General features: G+C 42.5%; 2 protein-coding genes across 6 annotated transcripts; one reads left to right on the top strand and one right to left on the bottom strand.

Moving 5' to 3' along the window:
* Positions 1–109: 109 nt before the first annotated feature.
* On the bottom strand, positions 110–6,376 carry rnf180b (ring finger protein 180b). Of its 5 annotated transcripts, none has more exons than XM_062558788.1 (8): positions 6,252–6,376; positions 5,766–5,884; positions 5,135–5,230; positions 3,839–4,543; positions 3,475–3,597; positions 2,666–2,870; positions 2,195–2,320; positions 110–1,275 (listed from the first exon to the last, which is right to left on the bottom strand). In XM_062558788.1, exons 2-8 carry the CDS (start codon positions 5,820–5,822, stop codon positions 1,085–1,087), a joined length of 1,503 nt encoding a protein of 500 aa, XP_062414772.1. In that variant the 5' UTR covers positions 5,823–5,884; positions 6,252–6,376; the 3' UTR covers positions 110–1,084. The 5 variants fall into 5 exon arrangements, with proteins under 5 accessions (XP_062414772.1, XP_037340770.2, XP_037340768.2 ...); XM_037484873.2 differs by having other exon boundaries at positions 5,135–5,233; positions 6,252–6,375; XM_037484871.2 differs by having other exon boundaries at positions 5,135–5,233; positions 6,167–6,360.
* Positions 6,377–8,997: 2,621 nt separating this feature from the next.
* htr1ab (5-hydroxytryptamine (serotonin) receptor 1A b) lies at positions 8,998–10,607 on the top strand. Its single transcript, XM_037485034.2, has one exon. It carries the CDS (start codon positions 9,129–9,131, stop codon positions 10,377–10,379), a length of 1,251 nt encoding a protein of 416 aa, XP_037340931.1. The 5' UTR covers positions 8,998–9,128; the 3' UTR covers positions 10,380–10,607.
* The last annotated feature ends 2,889 nt before the right edge of the window (positions 10,608–13,496 follow it).

Below are 13,496 nucleotides of genomic sequence, written 5' to 3'. Positions count from 1 at the left end.
GCCGTCACCGGCCGACTGATCGTTAACTGTTTAGGGGCAGAGGATGAAGGATGAAGGGCATTTAGTGCGTTAGACAGCCTTTAAAGGGGAACATGACCTACATTAAGTTCGATTCCTTCCTATCCTTTGCATATTGCTTATTCTTTATCCTCCTAGCCCATAGCCTAATACTCTTTTTTATTTATGTAGAGTCAAATTGTACATTTAACATGTTATTTTCTTGGACTATGTTGTCTTATCAGTCTTACTGTCTGATGCCATGCACCAACCGCCAAGTTAAATTCCTTGTATTATTTGGTAATGCATGTTTTCTTGGACTATAATCAATATTTGTTAACACAAAATATATGTCCCTCTAGCCAGAAGCCAGACATTAAATATCGTCTGAAGCTGCACAATGAATGAGAGATTTATATTTTTCCCCGTATGAGCTTTATTGTTGTTGTGAACCATGAAAAATGACCCACTTGGATCATTCTCTTGGGCGTTTGCAAGATGCACAGTTTATACAGACTTATATTTTTCCTTTTCTTGGATTTGGTAGTTTAGAGTTGACCATGTTGAAGTAACAAGTGTGGATTTGGAAAATGGCAATAGTGCTCCTTTGTCACTTGATTTTTCCATCAACTTCAATTTCATTCTTCTTGAAGCTCTCAAGGCAGCGAGCAAGCATGTTTCCCCAAAATATTCATTCTTTGAACAAAAATGTTAAATGAAATGAGGCAACTATCCTGACTTTTTGTCTGTCTGATCCTCGCTACCACCATTACAAAATAGTTACACCACAACCCACAGGTTTCACTAAATAATAGCACACATTTGTGATGTTTTAATGTCCAAAGTGAGAAGATTGACTGTAGATCAGGACACCTCGGTGTAAATTGCACTTATCACACAAGCAGAATGATCTACTCCGTTTAAATCAGTTTTTTAAGTTGAGCATATTGTAAACCTTTCTAAACATGCCAAAGTCTCATGTCCAGATTCAGGTCAAAACCACCATCATACTTATTGGATACTTTTAACACTAAAGTAACTGCTGACTTAAATTGAACAAAAAGAAGATAAACCTGTACTCCTAATCTTAAAATAAGTAGTAGTAGATGAGGCAAAAGAGGAAGAGCAAAGCCATGATCCAGTTGACTGAATGGATGTAGACGATGACGAGGCCGATGTAGAAGAGCCAGCTGCGCATGTCCCCAAAGTCCAGAGCTTCCAGCGTGAAGCCTCCGTGGACAAAGTGCCAGCGTCCCCCCGCCGCCTGCCTCTGCTCCCCTGAAGACGAGGACAGACCATGACCAGCTTATTTTACTTTTATTAAGTCTGAACTGATTTGTAGTGGGCAATGGAATATTATCTTTTGCAACAATTTCAGTACTTTATTGATTATCCCTAAACCAAGAATACATTTTTTTGTTTTTGGTTAACCATTTTTTTAATATGGCCATTAAACGTGTAATATTTATTGTGTTTTCTTTAGCAATTGTCAAAAATCAGGAGTTTCTAAAATTCTAATTATTGCAGATTGCAATTTTGAATCACAAAATGTATTAAATTATTCATTTTATTATTATACATATCGCCATGGATTGTGAAGCTAAAATACTCAATAGAGGTTTTCCATTGAGCAGGTCTTTTAAATATGTACATATAAGACATGTGTACAACCTGTTCTATACCAAGTACAATTGTTACTGGTACAAAGTTACTTGTAATAATGTTCATCTCACTGGATTTTTTTATCGCTGCTGTTTTATGGTCTGTTTTTTCCGTTTGTAGGATTCTCTTCTTAAAGAGAAAAGATAACATTCATTATTGCCCCTAAATTGTAGCAGGAAAGCAATAAGACCTCTGCTTTAATGAAGTAACAAGGTCATGGCACCACATGTGGAAAGGGTAAAAAATACGGTCAGGGGCATTTGACTGGGAATCCGTCAGTTTAACAAGAAGGGGTGAGGTCAAAAACTAACAGTGTGTTAACAAACTAACTAGATGTTATGTATATAATACAGATGTTATGTTATAATAATGCAGTGTTGTTGGCACAGGTTGCTGATGAAGGCTTGCATTAAGTCAAACTGGTTTCCGCTAGTACACCCAGTTGAATGTCCCAGTCAAAAGGATGAATTATACTTATATACATTAAAAAAAACCCGAAAAAACAGTGACACAACTTTTACAAACTCTTTCTCACCCCAGAAGCTACGGAAGCGTTTGCGGGAGCTGGGCAGAGACCATTTTGCACACGAAGCATTCTGGAAGTTCCGCCTGCGGGCGGCGTACACTTTCGGGAAGAAGGTCTCTGCGGTTTGGTTGAGCTCTGAAGAGGAAAGAGAACAGTATGTACCGTATTACAAAAGGCCATTACACCTCATTACTGCACCGCCCATCATCCCTGACTGATTACCAGGCACTGGGGGGGGCAGTCTGTCCAGTCGAGTATTCACATTTACAGCTACCCTAAGAAGCAATTCAGTTCCCCACAGGTTTTTGGGCCGTGGGTGTGAACCACCTGATCATTTGGTCTGTAAAATGTCAGCCATCTCTACCTCTCAGAGCACGAGGAGACGTCTTGTTTTGTCAAGCAATCCAAAGGTAGATATGAAGGAGGTTAAAAACACACCCACCCACATGTCCTTTGTTTTGGTGCACAGGAAGAACCTACCTTTGTGGAAGGTGGTGTGTGAGATGAGGGTGCGGCAGAGAGGGCACGGCGTGTTTGTCGGCCGGTTCTTGGCGATTGTGCGGAGGCACGGCTCGCAGAAGACGTGACCGCACGGCTGACAGCTGTACGGGCTGAAGTACACCTCGAGGCAGACGGCGCAGGTGACGCCCTCACTGTCCGACTGTGGGGCGCTCACACTCTCGGTCTGGAGGGAGGCGCACGCGCACACACGCACACAGCGTTAATGTTCCTTCTGAAAGATCTTCTACAACTCGTCACTTGATGGTCATCCTACAGAAACGGTTACATTGGCATCAAATCACTGCACCCTCTCCTTCATCTCCGAAATGACTAATTCTAAGCATCGTGTTGTTTTTCATTCATGATTTACAATTCAATTTACAGCTTCAATATACGTAATAGTTTTTAATGTGATTCCAAATCAGATCATCCCTGAAGTCCCATTCAACACAATAGTGATAACCATAATAAAAACAACAACTTTGTCTGTACTTGTATGTGGTTTGTCTTTTGTTTTCAATTGCAAGGGATTCTAATGAAGCTATTCTTGTTCGGACGGGGCAGTTAATGCAATTAAAAAGACACGAAGCATGCTCATAGAACGGCTTCCTCCTTACCTTTCTACAGCTTCGGAGGAACACTGAAACTTTCTAAGAACTGCAAAAATATTCTAAACCTCCCAAGGGTTCTTTTTGTTTTATCATTCTCTGTGCTGTGATTACCTGCATTTGCTCAGTAGTACTCATTGAGATTGGAATAGTGCCACAGTGTTGCTGCTGCTCTCTCACCTGCTCCAGCTGGCTGTGCAGCCATCGCTCCCTCCTCCTCTGTTTCCTTCGAAGACTCTTCAGACGGTTCTTCTCCCTTTTGCTCAGTCTGCTTGAGGCTGTGGACGCCATGAAGCCTTCAAGCTGAGAGGTCAAACAAACACACACATATCAGGAGGCCTGATTCATGACACTGACTCAACAGCTGAAAAAAACAATGCACAAAGGACATTAATTACCATTAGCAACTAAGAAAAGGAAAGGTAAGTAATAAGCACTTTGTTTAATGTTCATGTTGCCTCTACAGATGGCTAACATCAACATTTTGTACATCTTTAATCCTAACTAAAGCAGATTTATTTTCTTTAAAATGCCAGCAACACACCAGCACTTCCTCGTCCGGCTCCTGTCCGCTGTCAGAGATGGACCCCCCTCTGTGGGACAGGTCTGAAACAGAAACCTCCTCGTGGATCCCCGCCGTCTCAGGAGAAGACTCAACGTCCTCCGCAGTTTGCAGCAGCTGTCGATCCAGAGGTGACCAAGGCCTTCCAGAGACAAACGAACGGCAGGGGGCGCCGTCGACCGGGGCTTCACCGTCCCTGTCGAACTGCTGGCTGCTGGGACACAGGACGGGTGACTCCGTAGAGCCATGGGCTCTTCTACCTGCCCTCTCTGCCGCAGACCGGATCGTCAGGCCCCCGGGGCAAAAACACGAGGGCCTGACGGCAGAATCCTCGTCCCCGCTGCACCGACTCCTGTGAGAGATGCAGTACGAAGGACTAAAAGAGGACCGGGTGGTGTCCGGCAGTGGGTTAGAGGCCTCAACAGAACTCATGTGGGACATGAGCCGTAAACTGTTCAGTTCGGTTCTCGAGACGTCCGCCAGCGGACCGGCCCGCTCCTTCTCAGGCCTCGTCCTCCTCGGACGGACGATGAGGACGTGGCGTTTGTGGTCGTGATCCACGCGGCTTTTGTTGAGGTGGACAGTGGCGTCCAGGCCGCACGGACATGAACTGCGGCTGACAAAGTTGAAGCCTCCCAAACGACCTGCGCAGTTTTGGCAGTTCAGTTTTCCAATTGTCCACTGAGCCTAGACAGAAAACACATTCAGAAATCACCATCTTCCAATCGTGTGAAGGAAATTGTTAAAATAAAAAAAAGACAATTATTTTCCTCAATTTAACTGCTGATTCTTTTGTTAGATGGAATAAAAACGCACAAGGGGACATGTTCAATTTGCATGTTTTGTCGGCCAAATTGCCCAACACTTTGCAATATATGAAAGCAGCAAATCCTCCCATTAAAAAAAGCCAACAATTAACAGTTGAACAATTACATTTCTTGACTATTGCAGCAACTGTAAATTCAGTTTCATTTTATGAACTAAACATATTTAGATTGAAGCTCAAGATTTACACTTGAGGAATATTATTTTTTTTTGATTTGGAATCCATTCACAAGAACACTACTTGCACCAACAGTAAAAAATTGTCCAATTCATGCAGAATAATTAGAAAATAAGCAGATGACAAAATATATTTAAATGAACAGCGTTTAAGATGTAAAGTGTACCATGAGAAAACATTTTCTTACCATTCTCTTCCCCTTTTGGAAGTGAGCGCGATCACTCAGGGCCTAACGACTGGGTGCAGTGGGTGCACGTCTGCGCTGTGACACTTACCGTGTGAACTGACGTCAGTATCCACTCTGGCAGTGTGTCGATATTTACGTGCCAAATGCTGCAAACAGCTGATGAGCTTCCATCTGTGGCCTCAACCTGCTGACACATTAAGAACACACAATCAGCAACAACAGCCAACATCAGACTCGGTTTCACTGACACTGATAGGACATCTTTTCTTTTTTTCATGACTGAATCACACGCTGTTACCTTTTCGGGTTTTCCCAACCCCGATGTCCCACAGCAACTTTAGAGACTGATGATTACGACTGAATTCCATCAACGCTCTCAGTTATAAGGAGAGTTACTGAACAACAATCAGTCTGCTAAACGGGAGATGACAACAAAAGATATCCATCCGTATTCAGATGGACTATTCAATTTTCAAATAAATAAAAACTGAGAAAAACAATCCTTACATTTGAGAAACTTAAACACTAAAAGTTTGACATTCTGGCTTGTAAAACTTGTTAAAATAACTGTCAAAATGATTGGGCTTGAGTTCCCCGGTGACTGATTAATCAACTGTTCCTTTCAGCATGAAATGAAATGAAAAGCATTACATTACATTATTACAAGCAGAATTCCTCAAAGAGAAGCAAATTGCTGAAAACATCAGACTTCCACCAACCTTTGACAAACAAGTGGAGTCCAAGATGCTTCTGCGACACCTCCTGCAGCGCAGCATGGCTCTCTCTCTCTCTCTCTCTCAGTCGAGACGAAAAGGAAGAAAACGGTGATGATCGTGTGCTGGAGAAATGAGAACTAACGTTAATGGACTCTTAACAGCCCCAAACCAGAAGGGCGCAAAAGAAGCCTAAATGTGTGCAACTTCAATGTTACGCAAGCTAAAAATAAATGTGTGTCAGAGTTCAGATCTTGATTCTGCAGCAGGTCGAAAGACATGTCCGGTCTCCTAAAGAAAACTACAAAAGTAACCTTCATAGTTTTCTAATGCACATCAATAGCTAACAGGCTCGGTGGCAACAACAACAATGTATTGCTAAGTTAGCACAACAGGAGTCAACATACTATCTTGTGGCGTGGTAGGAAATATAGCATTCTCACGATAATGCCCCTCAGTGTGTGAATGTTTTCTTCGTACGTGCTCGTCTACCTGACAGCTGTGAGGACTTTAACACTCGCTGACACGAAGAAACCCGTCGCTCTGAAAACAAGAAAGTTAAGCAGCCTTTCCGCTCCAGAGCGGGGCTGTGACGTCATGCGAAGTGGGAATCTACGGAAAGTCTAATAGACCAAAAATGAGGCGCCATCTAAAGGGTTACTTTGTAATCATTGCACGAGTGACAGGAGAAGAAAAGAGTATTTCACAATTGCTAAAACACTAAACCCCATTCTCTGGACCCAATGCCCAGTGGCCTAAACCCATTTGTCGAATCAGTCACTCTGTAGGCAAAAACCTTTAACAAGTTCAGGTGTTTGAGACACTGTTTGCAAATCTCATCCACTCTTTTTGCAAAACTCTAAACACATTCTCACTCACTAAACCATATTTTGCACTGTGTTGCAAAATGGTATATACATGTGGCAAAAGTTAAACACAACTACAACACAGCTGTCATCAAATCAGTTGTCTAGAATATAAGCCAGCCCAGGTACGTTGAATGTTGATAACAACAATGGATGGACACAATGTGAGAGGCAGAGGAGGAAGAGGAAGAGTTTGTGTAAGAGGTGGTGGGCAAAGAGGAGGAGTACAAGGACAACGAAGAGCAAGACAAAGAATAGTCATTTCAGATCAAATTTGGGCAACTGTGACCATGTTCTTGTTCATGGAATGACAATGAGGGAAGCAGGACAAAGAGTACAACCCAATTTGAGCAGATTCTCTGTGGCCACCATTATCAGGACATTCAGGGAAGAGAACAGCTAAATGTGTTGTTTTTCTAATTTGAGCGACTAGAAGTTTACTGTATACATTTGATACAGTACATCAGTTTTTGACTAGAGAAGGGACTGGGGAGAAAAGAAAAAAAAGATTTACAATATATGTCATTTCCTTGTTACTGTATGTATATATTTGTAAGAGCATTTTCCCTTTTGAAGAATTGCAAGACTACCAAATGAGGGTGAAAGGACTCCTTTGTTCACCCAACAGCAAGAGGTTCTCATTGTTGATATGGTTTGTCAAAACAATGCCATCCAACTGCGTGCAATACAGCAAAGAGTTGTAGAAGACAATGTAAACTTTGAACGAATCAACATGTCAACGTGTCAGCCTTTCTACCATTGCCCGTGTCCTCCATCGCAACAGGGTACGCATGAAGCAGGTGTACAGAGTACCCTTTGAGCGCCATCCAGAAAGGGTTAAAGATCTACGAAATCAGTATGTGCAAGTAAGTTTAGCCTACACTTTCAGCACTGATGATTTGAAATGGATTCCATGGAAAGGCCCCATGAATACATTTTTGTAGATGAAGCAGGGTTCAATCTGGCGAAGAGGAGAAGGAGAGGCCGGAACATATTTGGCCAGCGTGCCATTGTGGAAGTCCCTGGCCAGCGTGGTGGCAATGTCACCCTATGTGCAGGCATAAGCAATGGGGGGGGGGGGGGGGGGGGGTTCTCCACCATCATGCAACCCTGGGGCCATATAACACTGACCACCTTCTCACATTTCTGGGTGGTCTTCGGGATGTTTTGTTTGAACGTGAGCAGCAGGATCATCAGCAGGCAGTGCGTCCTGTATTATGTTGTGGTTTGGGACAATGTCAGCTTTCACCGTAGTGTCCTAGTACGTGAGTGGTTCAACATCAACCAGCAATTCTTAAATGTTTGCCTTCCACCATACAGCCCACAGTACTTTATTTATTTATACATTTTAGACTGAATACATTATATACACACACACACACACAACGTATAAATGCACCAGCCAGTGACAGGAGAAAATAGCTGATAATGAATATAATAGTTTTACTCAAAGAAAGTACACATTTTTTTGATACTGTTAGTGACAGTGAAAATTACGAATGATTGGGGCACCCTTTGGTAACTGTTATGAGAGTTGACCAACGCCAGATGGCAGTGTCAAACCTGTCGGTCCCAGAATGCTGACCATGGTGCTGAATATAGACGACAATAACGCTTCTTTTATTCACATATATGCAGAAAAAATGTAAATGTAAAAAAATATAACCCAAAACTAATAACAACTATTTCGTTTTAAAATTAAAAAATCTACAAATCCTTTCGATACTCAAATGAATGTGCTATTTTATTGCTGTGCTATTTTCATTGTTTTTGTGGTTTTACCCACTGCAAAAAATTTGATTTACATGACAAGCAAGTACACCTTTTACCTAAGAAATAATATGAAGTTAAACTTCATATCATTTCTTAGGTAAATCAAAAAAGGGGACGAAAAATAAGATACAGTTGCTGTTGTTGTTGGTATTTAATATTAGTGTGTTTACAATACGTTAACATGCATTATATATTCTCTCTTCAATTATTATTTTTTAATGGAATCTAGATTCGCACTATCGTCAACAAAGCAAGACTCAAACCATCTTCATCTGACATAAAGGGAAGCTTCTCCCTCACCGAAATGGCAAAATCCATGTTTCAACGAGATTCGTTTTTCTTTAAAAATCGGCACGTTGATTTCACTTGCAGTCACAAGAGAAAAATAGTTGTTTAAATAAATGGATGAATACAAAAATAAACATTATAGTAAATATGAACTGCTTTCATGTTTGTCAATCATTGCCACATCATGCCTCAGCTGCTGACTAAACAGACACCAACAGCCCACTCCGTTACATCCTTGCAGACAAATGACGCATTTTCCATCACTGGTATAAATACACTGCATCATTCTCTGTCAGCAGCCGAGACTCACAGTTCAGACTCTCTCTGCTGCACCAGGCAGTCCAACAGTCCACCATGTGCTCTTCGAGTTGGGACGGTGAGATGCGCACTAGGCTCTCCATCAAGTAACAGAAGCTCTCCAAACACCTCGAGTTCACCGAAAATGGAGGGCACAAACAACACGACATCGTGGTCTCAGTTTGAAAACTCTTCCAACAAAACGCCCAAACCCGAAGACGAGGAAGTGAAGCTGAGTTACCAAGTGGTCACGTCGTTCCTGCTTGGCGCGCTCATTCTGTGCGCAATATTTGGGAACGCGTGCGTCGTCGCGGCCATCGCCCTGGAACGGTCTCTCCAGAACGTGGCCAACTACTTGATTGGCTCTCTGGCTGTCACCGACCTGATGGTGTCGGTGCTGGTGCTGCCCATGGCGGCGCTTTACCAGGTGTTGAACCGGTGGACTCTCGGGCAGATTCCCTGCGATATCTTCATCTCCCTGGACGTGTTGTGCTGCACGTCGTCCATCCTGCACCTGTGCGCCATCGCTCTGGACAGATACTGGGCCATAACAGAGCCCATAGAGTACATGAAGAAGAGGACACCGCGGAGAGCCGCAGTCCTCATCAGTGTCACCTGGCTCGTGGGTTTCTCCATCTCAGTGCCGCCAATGCTGATCATGCGCTCCCAGCCCGGCAGCATGGCAGAGGACAGGGCAAACCCCAAGCAGTGCAAGATCAGGCAAGACCCATGGTACACAATATACGCCACCTTTGGGGCTTTTTACATCCCGCTGACGCTTATGCTTGTGTTATATGGGCGCATTTTCAAAGCTGCCAGGTTTCGGATCAGGAGGACAGTGCGTAAAACAGAGAAAAAGAAAGTATCCGACTCCTGCTTGGCGCTTTCTCCCGCCATGTTCCACAAGAAGACTCCCGGTGACGCGCAGGGCAAAAGCTGGAAGAGGAGCGTTGAGCCCCGGCCGCTGCCGAGCGTCAACGGCGCGGTGAAACACGCGGAGGACGGCGAGTCTCTGGAGATAATTGAAGTTCACAGCAACTTTAAAGGCAACCTGCCGCTGCCCAACACCCCGAGCTGCGTGCCTTTGTTCGAGAGCAGGCACGAAAAGGCGACCGAGGCGAAGAGGAAGATCGCCATGGCCCGTGAGCGCAAAACGGTGAAGACTCTGGGGATCATCATGGGCACCTTCATCCTCTGCTGGCTGCCCTTCTTCATCGTGGCTCTGGTGATGCCTTTTTGCCAGGAGTCGTGCTACATGCCCCGCTGGCTGGAGGATGTAATTAACTGGCTCGGCTACTCCAACTCCTTACTGAACCCGATCATATACGCGTACTTCAACAAAGACTTTCAGAGCGCTTTCAAGAAAATAATCAAGTGTCATTTCTGCAGACCATGACGGACGTTCATTTGAAAAGAGCAGCAGCCCTAATCAACCAAGAGCTTATAAAAGAGATAGTTTTGAAAATTGAATTATGATAAAAACAGAGAAGAGGGCTCACAACCATTACTGTTGATCGTCACCATTTTTATCAGTGCTGAAATGCTCCCAGAAGATGTCCGTAGCCTATTTGCATAGATAACGCTGTGATGTCTGATTGAAAGCTCCATGTTGCTCATCCTGTTCTGTAAAGTTCAATAAAGAAACCTTTTATATACATTTTCAGGAGTCATGATTTCAAACACTAACAGATTTATGGTTAAAAAATGATCCAAATTAATAATTTTCCAAAACCAGTGATACATTGAGGGGGAATAAATTAATCTATAGAGCAAAGTTCCTGCGGCTGACTTGTACTCAACCAGCAGAAAGCAACAAATGACAATTTTGATAATCAATTTGTTATTCAAGATAAAATGTCTTCTCTGTTTAATATCAGTTTGGGATTTAGGACTGCTGGTCAGACACCAGGAGAGATGTTAACGCCACCCTGGGCTCTTCGAAAGTCTGATGATGATGTTATAATTATTTTCTTACATTTCATAGACAAAATATTTTTTTAAAATATGAATAGATTTATAGATAATGATGACCAAAAAGTTGCAGTGCACCTCCAAATTCATTATATTTCACTCTGCATGTCCAAACACTTAATATTATATGAGGCAATTGGGAAAAAGAAGAAGGGAGTAGATGCATTTTCAGTGCTGAGATTTGAAAAAATATGCTTTTGTACTTTTCCTCAACCGTCAGGCCATTATTCTCCCTGTGTGATACAGGATTTTACAGAACATTGCAATTACGGCATTGAACGTCTGGCACACAATGTGACACCTTTTTTCAAATGGAAGCTGTCAGTTGGAGTATGCGACTGTGTTGCTCCAAGATTTTATTTTTCTCTGTCTAAATAATCAACCAAATGTAACAGTGGGTTAGTAACAAAGTCAAAGCCTGGTATGTAGGCATTGTTTAAACCCACACAAAGGTATCATTAAAAGATATATGTCAAGGAAAATTGCCATTTCTTAGAAAATTATTTTAATTGGAAAATATTTCAATGTACAACTTCCATGCCCTGTCGGACAGCGTGCAGGATTTCTCAAACCCTGCTTGAAGGAAACAAAAACAAGTATGTGGTATTTTTGAATTAATCCCAATGGAATATTTGTTTTTGTGTTAAAGTCTTCCCACGATCGCATCCCCTGCAAAAAAATTTTTTTTCTCCCTCTCTTCAAAACGTCTGCACCTTCAAACAGCATCCTGAGCCCCCAAAGTGTTTCTACTGGGCTCCACCTGCACACTCTGATCCTCTCATATCATGCACGTGTGTCTCCGGGCTGATATGATGTGAAACAAAGAAAACACATATGACAGTATTAAAATAAAAGAGATTTATCATTCTAATGGTGGTGGTCTGCTGGGTGGGATGACAGACAGCCAGTTGAATAGAAGAAATAAAAAACACTCCCTATACCAAACATGACATGAAAAGGTTGCTGTTGACGTGGTTGAGGTACTTCTTGTTGCGTAATTTATTTGCCCTTTTCCTCCATCACTCACGGACTCATAACGTAGCAGTCCATCTTAAAAAGGTTGTGAAGGGGGCGCACGGATAGATGCTGGAGAGGTGGTCGCCATAGCGACATATGGTGGATGCAAACTCCGGGGGCCGGAGGGGCAATTACCTGATCAAAGGCCCGCTGCTGGGCAGGAATACAGAGGTGTGTGTGAGGGGCCCACAGCTGGCAGCTACCGCAGACAATAAGCAGGTGTGTTTGTTATTCTTCAAGCCGAATAGGCGTGGAGTGTTACGCAGTGACTGCTAATGCACAGCAGGTCTGCGTCCTGTGATCCTTTCTGGAGACGAGTGCCACAAACTTTTTCTAAAGTTGTTTTTCCCCTTTTATTTTCCAACAAGTGACCCTAAAAGGTTATTTGATTGATCCTTTCCAATGTTGTCTGCAACGATCACATACACCTTTGTTCCAATTCAGCTTGCTTTGTTGAAGCTATGATATTAGATGTTAAATGCAAAATTTAAAAGAAAAGTCCACGTTTTAATTCAAGGCCGTCCAGGCATCAATTCCACAGACATTTCCCCCAAATCCAGCTTGACATTTTTACAATTCGACATATACAAATGTCCACAAGTTGAACAAAGGTTTCTTTGCCTAAACAATGTGTTTGATGCACTGACACATTACCAGTGCTGCAGTCAACAAATAAGGGCATGGATTTAAGTATTAATTCCTTACGTCTTACATGGAGGGAGTTTATATTCACAAAAAAAAAAAAAAAAAATTGATTAAAGGACCATGATTTCTTCAGTGTGCAGACCAGAGAGAATCCAAAACAAACGGGTCCGGACCTCAGTATTGTTACAGCATGTCGACGGCCCCAAACACGACTGGAAACAAGAAGCATGAGCAGTCAGATCACAGCACACTGGAAATAACTAACTAAATAAGTACTGTATTTTATTCTCTGTTTTAGGGCAGTCATCTAAATGGAAGGATGTGTGATGGAAAACAAAACAATCAGTTGTCAAATTATATCTCCATTTTAACAGTTTAACTGAACCACTAAGTATTTATAAAATAGATTGTTTGGCTGTAAAATGATTTGGCTAAAAGTACTACTCACTGATCATGCAAATTTGTCAATTTCACAGAGTAATTAGTGAAGAAATTGAAGAAACAACCCCTTTCTTGTTAAATGTCTGTAGTGATGCATTTCCTCCGAAGCACAGTTACTACTTCACTACATGTCATTTAGCTGACGCTTTTATCCAAAGCGACTTACATTGCATTATAACCCATGCATTACATTTTGCCTGGGGAGCAATTAGGGGTTGGGTGTCTTGCTCTGGGAAACTTGGCACATGGCACATGGGGTGGACGGGATTCGAACCACCAACCGTCACTCTACGCGCCACCATTGCCACAGTGCTTATGCTTTCTCTTACAGCCCAGATTAAATGGTTTTGATTCTTCCAACCAACCGTCACATTAGTCCTTTTGACATTTCAAAACACAATTTCATAAAACAACATCACCTGCTTACCAAAGCCTTTAC

This window comes from Pungitius pungitius, chromosome 18 (assembly GCF_949316345.1).
Source record: "Pungitius pungitius chromosome 18, fPunPun2.1, whole genome shotgun sequence".
NCBI classification, from domain to species: domain Eukaryota; kingdom Metazoa; phylum Chordata; class Actinopteri; order Perciformes; family Gasterosteidae; genus Pungitius; species Pungitius pungitius.
Note: the sequence above shows the minus strand (reverse complement) of the source record. Positions and strands in the feature narration are given on the sequence as shown.